This window comes from Camelina sativa, chromosome 13, assembly GCF_030686135.1.
Source record: "Camelina sativa cultivar CO46 ecotype springtype chromosome 13, ASM3068613v1".
Lineage (NCBI taxonomy): Eukaryota > Viridiplantae > Streptophyta > Magnoliopsida > Brassicales > Brassicaceae > Camelina > Camelina sativa.
In genome coordinates this window covers 21,087,818-21,103,117 of record NC_141892.1, presented here as the reverse complement: position 1 = coordinate 21,103,117, position 15,300 = coordinate 21,087,818, and the positions used below count along the sequence as shown (strand labels likewise).

At 35.9% G+C, this 15,300-nt stretch overlaps 2 protein-coding genes and 1 pseudogene across 4 annotated transcripts; all 3 read left to right on the top strand.

The window, feature by feature from the left end:
- Nucleotides 1–986: 986 nt before the first annotated feature.
- LOC104737044 (putative methyltransferase PMT17) lies at nt 987–3,739 on the top strand. Its single transcript, XM_010457139.2, has 5 exons — nt 987–1,894; nt 1,970–2,180; nt 2,257–2,554; nt 2,636–3,103; nt 3,195–3,739. The coding sequence occupies exons 1-5, from the start codon at nt 1,208–1,210 to the stop codon at nt 3,430–3,432; spliced, it is 1,902 nt and encodes a 633-aa protein (XP_010455441.2). The 5' UTR covers nt 987–1,207; the 3' UTR covers nt 3,433–3,739.
- A 2,763-nt stretch (nt 3,740–6,502) lies between these two features.
- Nucleotides 6,503–9,545, top strand: LOC104737042 (uncharacterized). Of its 2 annotated transcripts, XM_010457137.3 has the most exons (10): nt 6,503–6,938; nt 7,018–7,096; nt 7,174–7,268; nt 7,369–7,473; nt 7,584–7,663; nt 8,448–8,538; nt 8,621–8,728; nt 8,824–8,910; nt 9,066–9,134; nt 9,226–9,545. In XM_010457137.3, exons 1-10 carry the CDS (start codon nt 6,738–6,740, stop codon nt 9,355–9,357), a joined length of 1,047 nt encoding a protein of 348 aa, XP_010455439.1. In that variant the 5' UTR covers nt 6,503–6,737; the 3' UTR covers nt 9,358–9,545. The 2 variants fall into 2 exon arrangements, with proteins under 2 accessions (XP_010455439.1, XP_010455440.1); XM_010457138.3 differs by lacking the exon at nt 7,174–7,268 and having other exon boundaries at nt 6,525–6,938.
- A 188-nt stretch (nt 9,546–9,733) lies between these two features.
- Nucleotides 9,734–11,856, top strand: LOC104737041 (FBD-associated F-box protein At4g10400-like; annotated as a pseudogene). Its single transcript, XR_015578159.1, has 4 exons — nt 9,734–9,878; nt 10,220–11,090; nt 11,179–11,328; nt 11,413–11,856. The product of XR_015578159.1 is annotated as an FBD-associated F-box protein At4g10400-like (transcript).
- Nucleotides 11,857–15,300: the final 3,444 nt, after the last annotated feature.

The window sequence follows — 15,300 nt, the reverse complement described above, 5'->3', positions numbered from 1 at the left end:
AATTCAGTTCAACTTTTTGCAATCCTTTTCTCATTATGAATTTTTTTTTTAGTGGAAAAACTTTTAATTTTATGCCTAAGGGCTTGTTCATAAATTATATAGTTTAATTAATTACTACTAAAATTTTGTGATAATATGATTTATATATTGGATAGATGATGTAGGATTTATGAAAAAAAAGTTACTTTTCTTGGATTTTAAAGTTAATTCATATTTGGTTGTCGTCTTTAACATGTCTCCGTTATAGCTATTTCATTTGGTATCAAAAACTGTTTATTTCTTTAGATTTTGAGATCTTGAGAAAGGAATGGAGACATCATCAAAGTTTTTTTTTTTTTTGTTGACATCATCAAAGTTAGTCATGTTAGAAACTGAAACTCCGGTTAATTACCGAAAAGTATGACTAATGCAAAACATCGAAGGACAAGGTAATGATGCTTATATACAATCATCTATTCTATTAAAAAATATATGGAATAACATTTTTTTTTCTTTAAATAGGCGATTAAAGCACGGGACTTTTTCTGTTTTATTGTTTTTGACATACTTTTGCTTATGTGATAATTTGTTCTCTGAACGTTTTATATACTTGACATTTTGCATTGAGTTATCTGTTTCATGAAGAAATGGTTTAAACTTTAAACATTCATAAAACCTAGTCTTTTATAAGTCAGCAATATCACTAATCGCAATAGTGTGTGACAGACAATAATAAATGTAGCTAGCCCATTTATTGTTCTATCAATCAATCACAACATGTAAAAAAGAGGAAAATCTTGTGATTGATACAGATTGGACTCTCATACATAAATGTATATATACAATATGAGGTTTTCATTTAATTCAACATGGCAATGTTTGTTTTGTATACATATGGTAAAACGAGATTAAAGGAGGCTATAGAGGAAAGTGAGGTTGTTCTTGGTCAACTTCCTATTTTCTCTCTAATTAACTGTTCTTAGCTCTCTTTTTTTTGCTATAGAATAGAGACAAATCTCTTCTTTTTTTACATTTGTGTTTCTTTCTCTTGTTCAATAATTTTCTATGATGATGGTTCACATTTAGCATTTCCTTAACAAAAGAAAAAAAATCACTATGATGGCCTTCTCCTTCTTTCTCTATAATCATAACTTGTAAATTTTACAACATCATCTAGAGGATTTTATTTCTGTTTCTGTCTAAATTCTCAATATCTTTGCACTCAAGAATGGCGAAAGAGAACAGTGGTCTTCATCACCAAACAGAAGCAAGAAGAAAGAAACTAACTTTGATTCTTGGTGTAAGTGGACTATGCATTTTGTTCTATGTTTTAGGTGCATGGCAAGCCAATACCGTCCCATCTTCTTACTCAAAACTGGGATGCGAGACTCAATCAAATCCTTCTTCTTCTTCTTCGTCCTCTTCCTCTTCATCTTCCTCATCTTCAGAGTCAGCTGAAATAGATTTCAAAAGCCATAACCAGATTGACCTTAAGGAAACAAACCAAACCATCAAGTACTTCGAACCATGTGACTTGTCTCTCAGTGAGTACACTCCTTGTGAAGATCGACAAAGAGGAAGAAGATTTGATAGGAACATGATGAAATATAGAGAAAGACATTGTCCTTCAAAAGATGAGCTTCTCTATTGTTTGATTCCTCCTCCACCAAACTACAAGATTCCATTTAAATGGCCACAAAGCAGAGACTATGCTTGGTATGACAACATCCCTCACAAGGAACTCAGTGTTGAGAAAGCAGTCCAAAACTGGATTCAAGTAGAAGGCGACCGGTTTAGATTCCCTGGTGGTGGAACTATGTTTCCCCGTGGAGCCGATGCTTATATTGATGACATTGCTAGGCTCATTCCTCTTACTGATGGTGGAATCAGAACAGCTATTGACACTGGATGTGGTGTAAGTTTTTCAATTTAATTAAGAGTATATATACTCTCCTCTGTTCATTGGCCAATTCAATCTTTTTTCAATTAGGTTGCAAGTTTTGGTGCTTACCTCTTGAAGAGAGACATTATGGCTGTGTCTTTTGCTCCAAGAGACACTCATGAAGCTCAGGTCCAGTTTGCTTTAGAACGTGGAGTTCCTGCAATAATCGGTATTATGGGATCAAGAAGACTTCCTTATCCAGCTAGAGCTTTTGATCTTGCTCATTGTTCTCGTTGTTTGATCCCTTGGTTTAAAAATGGTAATTAAACTTTTAACCCTTTCTTCCAATCATATATATAGTTAAGGAAGAACATAACACCAATAATATTTTGTAGATGGTTTGTACCTGACTGAGGTTGACAGAGTCTTAAGAGCAGGCGGTTACTGGATCCTGTCCGGACCACCGATTAACTGGAAACAATACTGGAGAGGCTGGGAGAGAACAGAGGAGGATTTGAAGAAAGAACAAGATTCAATAGAAGATGTAGCAAAGAGTCTTTGTTGGAAGAAAGTGACTGAAAAAGGTGACTTGTCCATTTGGCAAAAGCCTCTCAATCACATTGACTGTAAAAACCTCAAACAAAACAAGAAATCGCCTCCGATATGCAGCTCAGATAACGGCGATTTTGCTTGGTAAACTACATAATAAACTTGGTGTGAAAGAAACAAGATTCAAAAAAGTTGGTTTTAATAATTCTCTGTTTTAATAATTAGGTACAAAGACTTGGAATCTTGCATAACACCATTACCAGAAACAAGCAATCCAGATGAATACGCAGGCGGTGCACTAGAGGATTGGCCAGACCGAGCATTCGCGGTACCTCCAAGAATCATCAGAGGAACGATACCAGACATGAACGCTGAGAAGTTCAGAGAAGACAACGAGGTTTGGAAAGAGAGAATAGCGCATTACAAGAAGATAATCCCAGAGCTTTCACATGGAAGATTCAGGAACATAATGGACATGAACGCTTACCTAGGTGGGTTCGCTGCTTCCATGCTGAAATATCCATCATGGGTCATGAACGTTGTCCCGGTCGACGCAGAGAAACAAACGTTAGGTGTGATATACGAGCGTGGACTGATAGGAACGTATCAAGATTGGTGTGAAGGGTTCTCAACGTATCCAAGAACTTATGATATGATTCATGCAGGAGGATTGTTCAGCTTATACGGACATAGGTAAATGTGTTATACATGGACTTCCAACTCAAAACCATATCTGTATTTAATTAAAACATGATTTTAAATCGAATGTTTTTTGTGTTGTAAGGTGTGATTTGACGCTGATACTGTTGGAGATGGATCGGATACTGAGACCAGAAGGAACAGTTGTGTTGAGAGATAATGTGGAGATGTTGAATAAGGTAGACAAGATAGTGAAGGGAATGAAGTGGAAGAGTCAAATAGTGGATCATGAGAAAGGTTCGTCTAATCCTGAGAAGATACTTGTTGCTGTTAAAACTTATTGGACTGGTCAACCTTCTAACAAGAACAACAACAACAACTAGTGTTCCAATTGACCAATTCTCGTATTGGAACTCTTCACTCTCTTTTTCTGTTGTTGTTTTTATCTTTTCCTTCATGAACTGATCTTCTTTTTGTTTCTTACTTCTTTTTCTTTTCTAAATCATGTTTTATGACTATTAATTAGGTTTAGACTCAATACATTTTTGAGAATAACTTTACATAAATTTATATATGTTAATGTTTTCATAATTTTTTTTTATTGTATTTAGTTTAGTTAAACTTATTGAAATTATTTATACATAATCTTGAAATTATGAAAGTGAACCAAATTTTGTTTTTTTTTGTCAACAGCACTAAAAATTGGACTGGACCTTAATCACATGAATTTGTATTTAGTATTGTTCTGGTGTATGTGAGTTATATAGATGATAAAATTCCACACCCCAATATATATATATATATATATAGATCAACTTTGTAAATCTCTGTCCAATTTTTTTTTTTGTGAACTTAGAGTCTATATAAATAAAAATCATGAAAAAATTGAGGGGTGTGGAATATTTATTAATGTTTATCCTATAACCTAGTTAGCTTATCCTATAAACAAAGATTTATTAATGTTTTATCATAAAATCTGTTTTTTTATGTTTTAATATACAAAATAAATGGGGGGAAAATATGATACGGTTCAATTAATAACAAAAATGTAGCTATATATACATTTTTGGAGACATTTATAAAATAAATCTTCAAGTTGGCACTTATTTACAGGCATGTCATTAACATTAAATAATTAATTTAATAAACAAATTAACTCTACTTATATTTGATTTTTTTATAGAAACTAATTGTTTTAAAAGGTAACATACATAATTGTAAATGTATACATATTTTATTTTTTTATTATATAAAGAGGCGATTGAAGAAGTGTTGTTCTTTAAAAAATTGAAAAAGCGATTTGATAGAAAGTGACTTTTAGCCTCACATATTATATTTTACTTTCACGAGTTTCGTATGATGAGTTTTTGCGGATTCAAAATCTTTGAATATGTTGCGTGATCCACCTAGCATGGTGGGTTTGGACTATAGAACCAACACTAAAACTATTAGTTTATTTCATATACTATAGATTTGTAGTCATAGTTTGGAAAATTAACTTATAAATTATTTAGTATATGAACTACAAAATATAAATATTACACAGAGAAAACTATCAAATGTGCCATGAACAGTGTTTTTCCTTTTCAAATCTGCCATATTCGATTAAGTCTTTCAAAATGTGTCATAACGATGGCAATTGGCGGACAACTTAATTTGGTGGACAACATTTTTGACATTTGGTGGACAACTTTAACCCCTTTGGTGGACAAATTTATTTTTTTTTGGACAATTTTAACCCCTTTGGTCGCCAACTTTAACATTTTTGGGCAATTTTAATCCCTTTGGTAGACAACTTCAACTTTCATAGACAACTTTAACCTTTTTGTTTTCATTTTGGTGGACAACAATTTATGCCATAATGCCAAATATGGCACATTTTCGTCAGATTGAAAATAATATGGCACATTTGGAAACTTTTTTAAAAAAATATGGCACATTTGACAAAAATCCCTATTACACATACTACAACACATTCTTAATATTCCAAAAAAAATAATTGTATACACATAAAAATATACACTAACATACCATATATGCATATACCTCTGTTTAATTATAGAAAACAAAAGTAAGTGTTTTACAATTTTATATTCTATCTAATAATAAATTTAATGTAATTATGTTATAAACTGTATTAAACGTAAGAAGAAGAAAAAACATTCTAAAAAATTATAAATTAATTAGATAAAATTAATTAATTGGGAAAAACAAATTAAAAATAATATTTAAAATACATACATTGACCTGATCCCTCCGTTACAAAATATAAGATGTTTTAGTTAAAACATGCATATTAAGAAATAATTACTTTTACAAAGTTTAACCAATCATAAACAAGACTGCATAATATAAAATATAAAATTAATCAAAAAGTTGCATTGAAAGTTGTAAACATCCTATATTATGAAACAAAAATGCTTCTTTAAACATCATATATTATGAAACGGAAGGAGTATAATTTAGTACCACGGTGTACCACACAGGTGAAAACCTTTTATGTTATAAAAATATTTTCGTTATTACTATAAAATAAAAACGGTGCCGCATCATACATATAAAGTGTTTTAAAGCCTAGCACACACTTCACTAAAGAGTAAAAGACAAACTCATGTATTATGTTTAAGTTTATGGGATATTTCTTGATTAAGGGCTTTGGTGGGCCAAATCTTTGAAAATATGAACTATTGTCCGGACCCTCAGTTTTAGGTCTTTTTGGCTTAGGGTAAAATACAGTTTTGTCCCTATTTTATGTATCTTCTTCGTTCTCGTCCTCCGATAATATCTTTTTCTCAGCTGATCAAAACCCATTTTCGCCTCCCAACCAAAACATTTCTCATTATTGTGCTTCACAAATACCATCTCCGTCACTTTCAACACCAATCCTTGGCTTCAGAAACATAAAACCGCTTTGTTGCAAACACCATCTCCGATCACATAATTTTAATGGAGTCAATCTAGTTTTTTTAGATGAAGGAAACTAAACCCTAAGGGGATACTATCTAGGGAACCCAAGGGATTTAATCACAAGCACTAGGCTGTTCAATCATTCCAATCTGATCTAAAAATTTACACCAAATTTGGGCAACCAATCTCATCATCTCATTCACCAGATCTCCTTGTTACCATATTCACAAGACACAAACCATTGTTGCTTCGTATTTCTCCACTACCAACACCAAAAGAGATTAAAGAATTAGAAGAAAAAATAGAATAATCAGAAGAGATTTAAGAGAAGCAAAGAACAGGTTCACGACGAGAAAAGAGAAATAACAGGAGAACTGTGTGTTTATTGATAATAGACAATTTGGTCATTTTAGTTGAATGAAAATACCTCATTATGTAAGTATGGACAATAAGTCCTAAATCCATAAAATTCTAGAAAATAATGCCCAATTCTATAATTAATCTTTAAGTTTATTTGCTTAATTTATTATTAAAAAAAAAAGGGATAAAAGAAGAAGAAAAAAGGTGTGGGTGTGTAAACAAGCATGTGATACTGTGATTGATGCTATTTTCGTTAATCACACTCAAAACACTAACCCCAACAAATTAAAAAACAGATTCAAACAATTCTTCTTGCCTTCTCCAGAAGAAACCAAATTCAATCAAATCCTCTTTTCTTCTTCCTTCCTTCATCTCCACACCAAATCCCCAAAATCCAAATCCCAAATTCGATCTCATCAAAATGGAAGAAGTTGAAGAACAAGTTAAAAAAATCATAGATGAGGTCAAAGAGCTTCACGATTCATCCGCTTCTTTCATTTCACGTTCCTCTCAACAAGAGCTTTCTCTCCGTCAACAAGCCTCCTTCGTCGATTCATCCATCCGTCGTCTCCACTCCTCACTCCTCTCCAACAAAAACCTCGACCCTAAACTCGTCGACAAGGCATCCTTAACAAAAAAAATCCCTTTTGATTTTGGATTTCTCGATTATTGGAAATTTGATCTTTGTAATTGTTTTGTAGCTTGAAGAGGATCTGCATCGTGCTCGTTGCATGCTTGTTGATGGAGAAACGTCTTCATTTCTCCCATCCAAACCTCAAGGTTTTGTTATTGTTAGACTTATCTCTCTCTCTCTGTGTATCTCGGATTCGATTCTCACGAAATTGAGTGGGAAACAGGAAGGTTTGTGAGAATGTTTTTGGGACCTGTGAATGTTAGAGCTTTGCGTAAAGATGTTCAGCTTAAAGTTAAAGAAGAATACAATAGCTACAGAGTTGGTCTTTTTTATCTTTGTGCTTGCATGCAGGTGTCCTTCAATAATGTCAATTTGTGCTTACTACTACTATTTTACATGTGTGGTTATATGGGAACAGGACAGGACTGCTCTTCTTTTTCTTTTTTTCCCTGCAACACTTTTAATCCTTAGATCTTATTATTGGGGTGGTTGTTTGCCTGCGTTTCCTGTCCAGCTTTACGAGGTAATTTTTTAAAGATGAACATTTGTTATGTGTGTTGTGAGTTCTTGTTGTTGTAGGATATGTGAGGTCAATATATTAAAGATTTAAAGTGTATATTTTTTTTAAAACAGGCGTGGCTGTTGTTTCTATATGCTGGGTTGGCTATGCGAGAGAACATATTAAGAGTCAATGGGAGTGATATTCGTCCATGGTACTCTTATGCGTTCCCTCATCATCTCTTGAGTTTTGTCTTTGCTCTTGTTGCCAAGTTCTTTGAAATTTAGAGTGTTCTTTGTGTTCATGAGTTGTTAGTTACCGTCGAACATAAAGTTTTAATTTCGGAGACTGTAATGTGTTATGCTATATATGTTGAACATAGGTCATATGCGGTGCTCAACCAAGCACATGTGTAGGTTGATAAAAGTCATAGGACATAACTAAGTCTAGAAAATAGTATGTTTTTAAGTGTGTTGTGATGATCCTGAGTCTTATATTCACCAAGGACATGCGTATGCTGCTGATTTATCTCATTATTCTATTGTTTATTTATTTCTCTAGAATAGATCTTTTTTGGTGTGTTTCGTTCTTTGCAGTTAGCAAATGATACTGATGTTTGAATATTGTAAAATAGTTATTTTGAATTTCACTCAAGATGGCTATCATGACCATCGAAGAAAACTACATGTGCCTCATGGTGATTGGCAGACACGCGGAGTTGTCTTCTAAAGGGTCTCTTTCATTTGGTATAGACATGTGTACCGGAAGTAGTAGCTTATATTGTTTTGTGACTTTTGTCAAGTAAAAATTAGATCTCTCTATATATTTCATGATTAAAAATAGAGAACTTAACTTCCATGGAGTCCTCAATGGGTGTGGGTTTAGTATTTGCTATCATGCAGTGGATGTCTATATATGTATTCATGTAGTGGTGTTTTGTTAGGCTTATCTCATGAGTTGAGAGTGAATTAAACTCTGTACTTGATTTGGGTTTGCAGGTGGCTATATCATCACTATTGTGCCATGCTTATGGCCCTTGTCAGCCTCACATGGGAAATCAAAGGTCAACCTAACTGTGTCCAGAAACAAGTAATGCTTAGAGTTTTTTTTTTTTTGTGCACACTAAAAGTTCACAAAAGTAAATGTCATGATTGAGTTCAATCCTTCCCAGAGAGGAGTCCATCTCTTCCTTCAATGGGCTATGATGCAAGGTGTCGCCATGCTTCTGCAAAACAGATACCAACGCCAAAGACTATACACTCGCATTGCTTTAGGAAAGGTGCCTCATTATGTTCACTTTTTTTTTCTACAGTCCAAAATTTTATCCGCTTTTGTAAAATAGCTCTTAAGTGTGACCTTGTGGTTAATATTCAGGCTAAGAGAATGGATGTCGTATGGGGAGAAACAGCTGGCGTTGATGGACAACTATGGCTGTTATGTCCTATACTTTTCCTTTTACAGGTGAGCTTTACTTTCTGTAAATGTATTAATCAAGTTTATGCTAAAACATTTTAAAGCATTTCATTTGCTCTACCATGCACCTGGCTAGAGTGGTTTACTGGTTCTTTTAATTTATTGGGCTTAACAATGTTTGTAACTTTTGCTATAAAACTCAGGTGTTTGAAGCATACGTTGGACTGCAGTTGCTAAGAAAAACAGTAACTGGAGTTGTTACTGAATGGCAGGTATAATTTTCACTCTTATGAGCCTACAAATTCTAATAGGAAGTAAAAGTAACAGAAATGTTAAGAACGTTGTCAATGTTGTCATTTTCAGGTGATGGTGTGTGGCATTCTTCTGGTAGTGATGGCAGTTGGGAACTTCATAAACACAGTAGAGACACTGATGGCAAAGTCAAGGGTTAAGGCAAAGATGAAGAGAAGTAAAAGCAAAGCAGAGCTTAATTAGAACTTCACAGGTCTCATCTGTTCAAATCAGTCTTTTCTCTTTTTTGCAATTCATATTTGTTTTTTTTTTTGTTTTCTTAGGCCACAAAAGTCACATCCTGCGATCTGAATACTAAAGAACATCCTTTTTTCTGTGTATATGGAAGTGGCAGTTGATATTTTTGATAATTTATGTTTGTATTCTTACAATTTCAACTGACATTGGTTCGAAGTGTCGGATCTTGAAGATGATACTCTTAAAATAAGATGTATCATAAGAATAAGAAGAAGGCCCAAGCCCAGGCCCACTTGGAGATCATACAATTTTATAAACCCAATTATGCGTAGTGACAGATACCTTCTTCTTTCCTCTCCCTTTCTGTCGATTCAAGTTCTTTATTCAGAAATCACAATTGTATAGTTTACCAGAAATGCTTCCGCAGTTCTTCAGGCGCTTCTGATTACGGTTCGGTTCCGGGTTGGGTCTCCCCTGAATTTCACTGGAGCAAGACTCATCTCCTAACAACTCCAGAGCTTTCTAGGGTGTGTCTCCTCTTCCTCTTTGTGACTGTGTTTTCATTTGTTAGGTGTATATTGAGACATGTCTTTTGAGTCTTTACCTTCTGATTCCGGTTCCGGGTAAGAAAAGGGTCGAGGCTCCACTGAAAAGACTTCACCACCTAAACATTCCAGAGCTTTCTAGGGTTTTTCTCCTTTTCCTCTTTGTGACTACTGTGTGGTGTATTTTCAGACAAGTCTTTTGAGTGTTTATGGTGTTTCTTTCTAGGGTTTTTCTTCCATTCTTCTGTGTGGCTGTGTTTTCACTTGTTTGGTTCGCTTAAGACAAAACCCTTTTCAAGTCTGTATTGTGTTTTCTGTTTCAGGGTCGGTGATAGTTTCTTGATTTTGTTGTGAAGAAGATATGGACAGAATCAGTGGGTTACCTGATGAAGTGCTGGTTAAGATATTGTCGTTTGTTCCAACTAAAGTTGCTGTATCAACTAGCATTTTGTCGAAACGATGGGAGTTTCTTTGGATGTGGTTGACAAAACTTGAGTTTGGTGATATACGTTATTCAGAGTCTGAATTCAAGAGTTTAGAGTGTTTTCTCAATAGAAATCTGCCATTACATAGAGCTCCGGTTATAGAAAAATTCGGTCTTGATATAGGTGTTTCAGATTGGAAACCTGAAGATATCAGAATGTGGGCTGTAGTAGCAGTTTCACACCACATACGTGAGCTGGAGATTTATGTTCCTTGTTATCTGGATAAGCTTAACATATTACCTAGTAGCTTGTATACCTCCAAGTCGCTCGTGATCTTGGTTCTCGGTGGCCGGATTCTCTTGGATGTTCCTCGAATGGTCTGTCTTCCCTCTCTGAAAACTTTGAAACTTGTTATGGTAAGCTTCTCCAAAGAAGGAACTCTTCAGCGGCTTCTATTTAATTGCCCTGTGCTTGAAAATCTAGCTGTGCATTTACATTATCATGACAATATGGGAAAGTTTACTGTTATTGCCCCATCTTTGCAACGTTTATCACTCACTCTACCTTCTAATTGTCATTTAGATGGGTTTGTCATAGATGCTCCTTTTTAGAGTCTTTCACACTTGTGGATGATAATTACGATAGTCACCCATGTTTGATTGAGAATATGCCTAAGCTGACACTAGCATATATTGACGTTAAGTCCACCGATCTCAAGAGTCTTATCGGTTCAATCACCTCTGTCAAGAAGCTAACTATATTCTCAAAGGTAATAATCAGTATCAGTCTATCAATTGCAAGTTGTTAATCTCGCTTTTTAAATTCTCTGTTGATACTTTTTTCGTATTCCTCTGCAGGCTATGTTTGGTGATGGTTTTCTCTTCAACCACCTTGAGCATCTGAAACTAAGTGTATCGGAAGAGTATCCGTCGAATCTCCTTGTCCGGTTCCTCAAAGACTCTCCTAACTTACGAGGTGTAATTGTAAAGTACCTCTCCAAAATGAATGTGAGTGTAGCTACGTTCAACTGTTATTTCTTTTCCTATTGCACATTATGTTTTTATGAATCTGATTCTTCTCCTTGATCTCAGAATCATGAGAATCTTGGTTTGTTTTCCTGGCATCTACCAAGTACTGTTCCTGAATGCTTGCTGTCAAGTCTACAAATTTTCACCTGGTCAGGATACTTGGGAAGACCACAAGACAGAGAGATTGCGGTTTACATCTTGAAAAACGCTTGTCGCTTAAGGACTGCAGGATTTGTGGCTGATACACGTTTGGTTCCAAAACTCAAGATGATAACGGAGTTGACACGTTCTTCCCGAGCTTCATCAACATGCCAACTCCTCTTTCGTTGAGGATTTGAGTTTTAAGATGTTTCATTTATGTAGTAGGATTCTAATTTCCATCTAAACCTGTCTGTTGTCCAACAAAGATCTTAGGTTCCATCTAAGTTATGTACTTCTAAGATTGTTATGTCATGCTAAAAATGGATCGTAGGTTCTATATTCACCAAGCATATGTGTTGCTCGTAATGCCGTTCATGTTTTTGGGTGTCCTCATCTCTCTCTATGTTGCTGATTCATCTCATTATTCGGTTGGTTACTTATTTCTCTGTTTCGGAGTGTTGTTTTTTGCACTTAGCAAATGAGGACTATCTTTTCTATTGATTGATTTTGATCATTTATGAAATGACTAATAACTATTGAATAACTATTGAGTTTATCGTTAAATCGGCCGCATCATATAGTTTAATTGAATAACTAGATTCTCTATTGCTTCATCATGTGCCATGGCGATTGGCAAACATGTGAATATCGAAATGGGAGGAACTTAAAAACCTCGATCTCAAACCCTAGGATACACACCCTTCACTTTTAAGTTTTAACCACCATGAGGTTGTTTTTGTTGTAATCTCATGGAATTAGACGTTGAGTTTTAAGTATTTTTCTGCTAGACGTTACTGTCCAATTTGAAATCTTTATGCTCATGTTGCATTAATCTAAGGTTTCTAATAATGGAAAATAGAGCATGCTATTGAATGTTGGATGCAAGGTCAATAACAAAATTGCTTTTTTTTCACATCACAAAATCGGACCAGGTCCAACCTTTAGACCCATGCACAACCTCTTTATTTATTTATTTATTTTGTCTCAACTCAAACCTATTTGTTTACTATACGTGTATATGAGTAGACTGTCGGTGTTTGGTAGGGTTTATGAAGCGTCTACAATAGCATCTTTCACGTTTTCTTTGAAGAGACAAAAAAGATAGAAAGCGACAAAATATCTAATCTAACCTTTTGATTTGACGATATTATTAATGGATTTTTGCATCTACACCCACTTTTTCAGAAACAATTAACACCTACACCCATTTTTTACTATCTCTATATTTTCTTTCTGTAAAATTACAATTTACCTCTCAAAACTCTCTTCCATCAAACTTAACTTACATGTCTATTTTTTCTCTGTTCAGTAGATATTTTTTAACGACCGTAAAAACACAAAATCTCAAATCCCCCAAACCCTAAATCCCCAATTCTCATCAACCCTAATTTTGCATTTCACCAATTCCAAATCCCTTGAATCCTACCACTTTCCCGTTTGTCCCATTACCTCCATTTGTTCCGTTTTCCCTTTAACTTGCCGTCGTGGACCGCCTTTGCACATGGCAGAGACCCGTCGTCGCATATCCAAATTCTCGGCCGATGAACCATCATCTACAACTGTTGGTGATACTTCTGGAGAAAAATCTGCAGAGTGGGATGATCTTCTCCCTCGCCGTCGGTTCGCAACTGACCGTTTTCCCGACGCTAGGTTCAATTTTTACTCACGACCTGATATCCTGACTACAGTTTACAAGGTCCTCAAAGGCACTCCCCAATTCGATACGATTCTTAGCTCAAGTTTGGGTTCTCTATTCAGGCTTCGTATTGGTGAGTCTCCTATCTCTTGCAAATTACTCCACGCTCTGCTTTGTAGGCAGGTTTTGTCCAAAAAGAAGTACAAGCTGTGGACTGTATTTGGTGGATACCCAATGAGGTTTTCTTTAGTTGAATTTGGTGTTGTAACTGGCCTTCCATATGGCGAATTTCTGGAAGATTACGACCCGAAAACGACCCTACTCCTGACTCTGATGATGAATGTTACTGGGACTAGTTGATTGGGGAAGATCGGAAGGCAACCCTAGGTGATGTGTCCACTACTTTTGAATATCCTACTATCAAAGATTTGGATCGGAAGCTTCGGCTTGCGTTGCTTCTCATAGTCGATGGTGTACTCATTGCCTCCAGCCAAACGCATAGACCAACTTGGAAGTATGTTGAGATGCTTGAAGACATCGACTCGTTCCTAGCATTTCCTTGGGGCAAAGAATCCTTCTTGAAGACTATTTCCACTATGAGACCTGATCTCAAACCACAATCCAAACCAGTGGCTAAAAGACTTAAATGGCAGGGAAAGGTTCTTCAACCAACGGACCCCTTGAAGAGTTTCACCGAGAAGTTACAACAGAAGTCCTTCTGTTTGCATGGCTTCCCTCTTGCGCTTCAACTGTTCGCATATCGTAACATTTCTGGATTACGAGACAAGGTACAAGGTGCTGGTGACAGCCGCACTTTCCTGGAATGGTCTTCAGTTAGCCTACCAAAGAATAATCTACCTCTAACAGACGTCATATGTGTTGAGCATTATCTAGATGTAAGTTGTCATATGTACACATTATTAATTTGATTACATTATCCACGTGGATATACACATTATGACATTTTGTCTATCACAACCGCAGCTATTAGTTTCTCCGTTTTTGGAAGCTGTCCAACAAGAATCTGGTTGAGGAGAGTGGGACGATGAGATTAAAGACAAAAGGATTGCTCATATGGAAAGTGTCATTCAAGCAGGACATATCTTCACCAAAAAGGAATGGCCATGGGGTGATTGTTCTTTGCCTTTAATAACTTTACCAGATAAGAAAGGCAAAGGGCTCACATGAAGCACATTATTCCTAGGCGGAAAGAGATTTCTGCCAAACTTCGTGTCAATCACCCTTCACCCAAGTCCAAATGCTCGAGTTCTAAGAGTCCCGTGTTATCTTCTCCAATACTAAAGATACCGTTTTGGCTGATTTCAAAGCTGCTGTAGAGAAAGAACTTAATTCTATTAGAAATGCGGCAGATAGTAAGTTTAAAAAGTTAGAATCTGAGAACAGGAAACTACAGGCTCAGATTAACACCCTTCGATTTCGTAGGCGGTTAAGACTACCACTAAGGCACACCATTACGAGGCCTGCATCCGTTGTCAAGGAATCACCATCTTCCACTGTCGCAGGCGATGAGTTTACCTGTCCAGAGAATGCTGCAGATAATATGACGGTCCGGACGCCACCCCAACTCCTCAACAATATCCTAGCAAAGCAGTCACGTCTCCTGATGATATCCTTCTTAACCCACACGACTGAGAACAATATGTCCACCCGTTTGGGACAACGGTATGTAGTTGTTTTCAATCATCCGGGAGCTAGTTTGTCTGCATCTATATTCATCTTAATCAATTTATACAGGAATCTTCTGTTGGAAACTGCCCGTCCGCTATGAAATATGTGATTCAAGATGATTCAGGATGTCCGAACTCTTGCCTCAATCCCATTTATGACACCGAGATTAAGGTTAGACACACTTGTACCTTTTCTATGAAACTTCGACTATCTTCATTTTTGTTACCTAAACGACTTTTTGGAAAACAGCAATCCCCGCTATATGACACTGTCACCAAACTTGTTCCCTTCGATGACCAATCGGTACATATCCCATATCTTTCCTTCTTCAACATTTACCTCAGATTGCAAAACTTACACTGTCCATGTGGATACATTTTCAATATATAGGCTACGACACATATTGATCAAAACCAACTTAACTCCGCTGACCATGTATCTCCACAACCCCTACAACCTTACACCAGCTTGTTACAGGAATTTAT

What these genes read in the sequence shown, in the direction of transcription:
- LOC104737044 (XM_010457139.2), top strand. Translation starts at nt 1,208, where the DNA reads ATGGCGAAAGAGAACAGTGGTCTTCATCACCAAACAGAAGCAAGAAGA. An exon ending in GATCCCTTGGTTTAAAAATG is followed by an intron (nt 2,181 to 2,256) that starts GTAATTAAACTT and finishes AATATTTTGTAG; the next exon opens with ATGGTTTGTACCTGACTGAG. An exon ending in TTCAGCTTATACGGACATAG is followed by an intron (nt 3,104 to 3,194) that starts GTAAATGTGTTA and finishes TTGTGTTGTAAG; the next exon opens with GTGTGATTTGACGCTGATAC.
- LOC104737042 (XM_010457137.3), top strand. Translation starts at nt 6,738, where the DNA reads ATGGAAGAAGTTGAAGAACAAGTTAAAAAAATCATAGATGAGGTCAAA. An exon ending in AAGAATACAATAGCTACAGA is followed by an intron (nt 7,269 to 7,368) that starts GTTGGTCTTTTT and finishes ATATGGGAACAG; the next exon opens with GACAGGACTGCTCTTCTTTT. An exon ending in TTCCTGTCCAGCTTTACGAG is followed by an intron (nt 7,474 to 7,583) that starts GTAATTTTTTAA and finishes TTTTTAAAACAG; the next exon opens with GCGTGGCTGTTGTTTCTATA.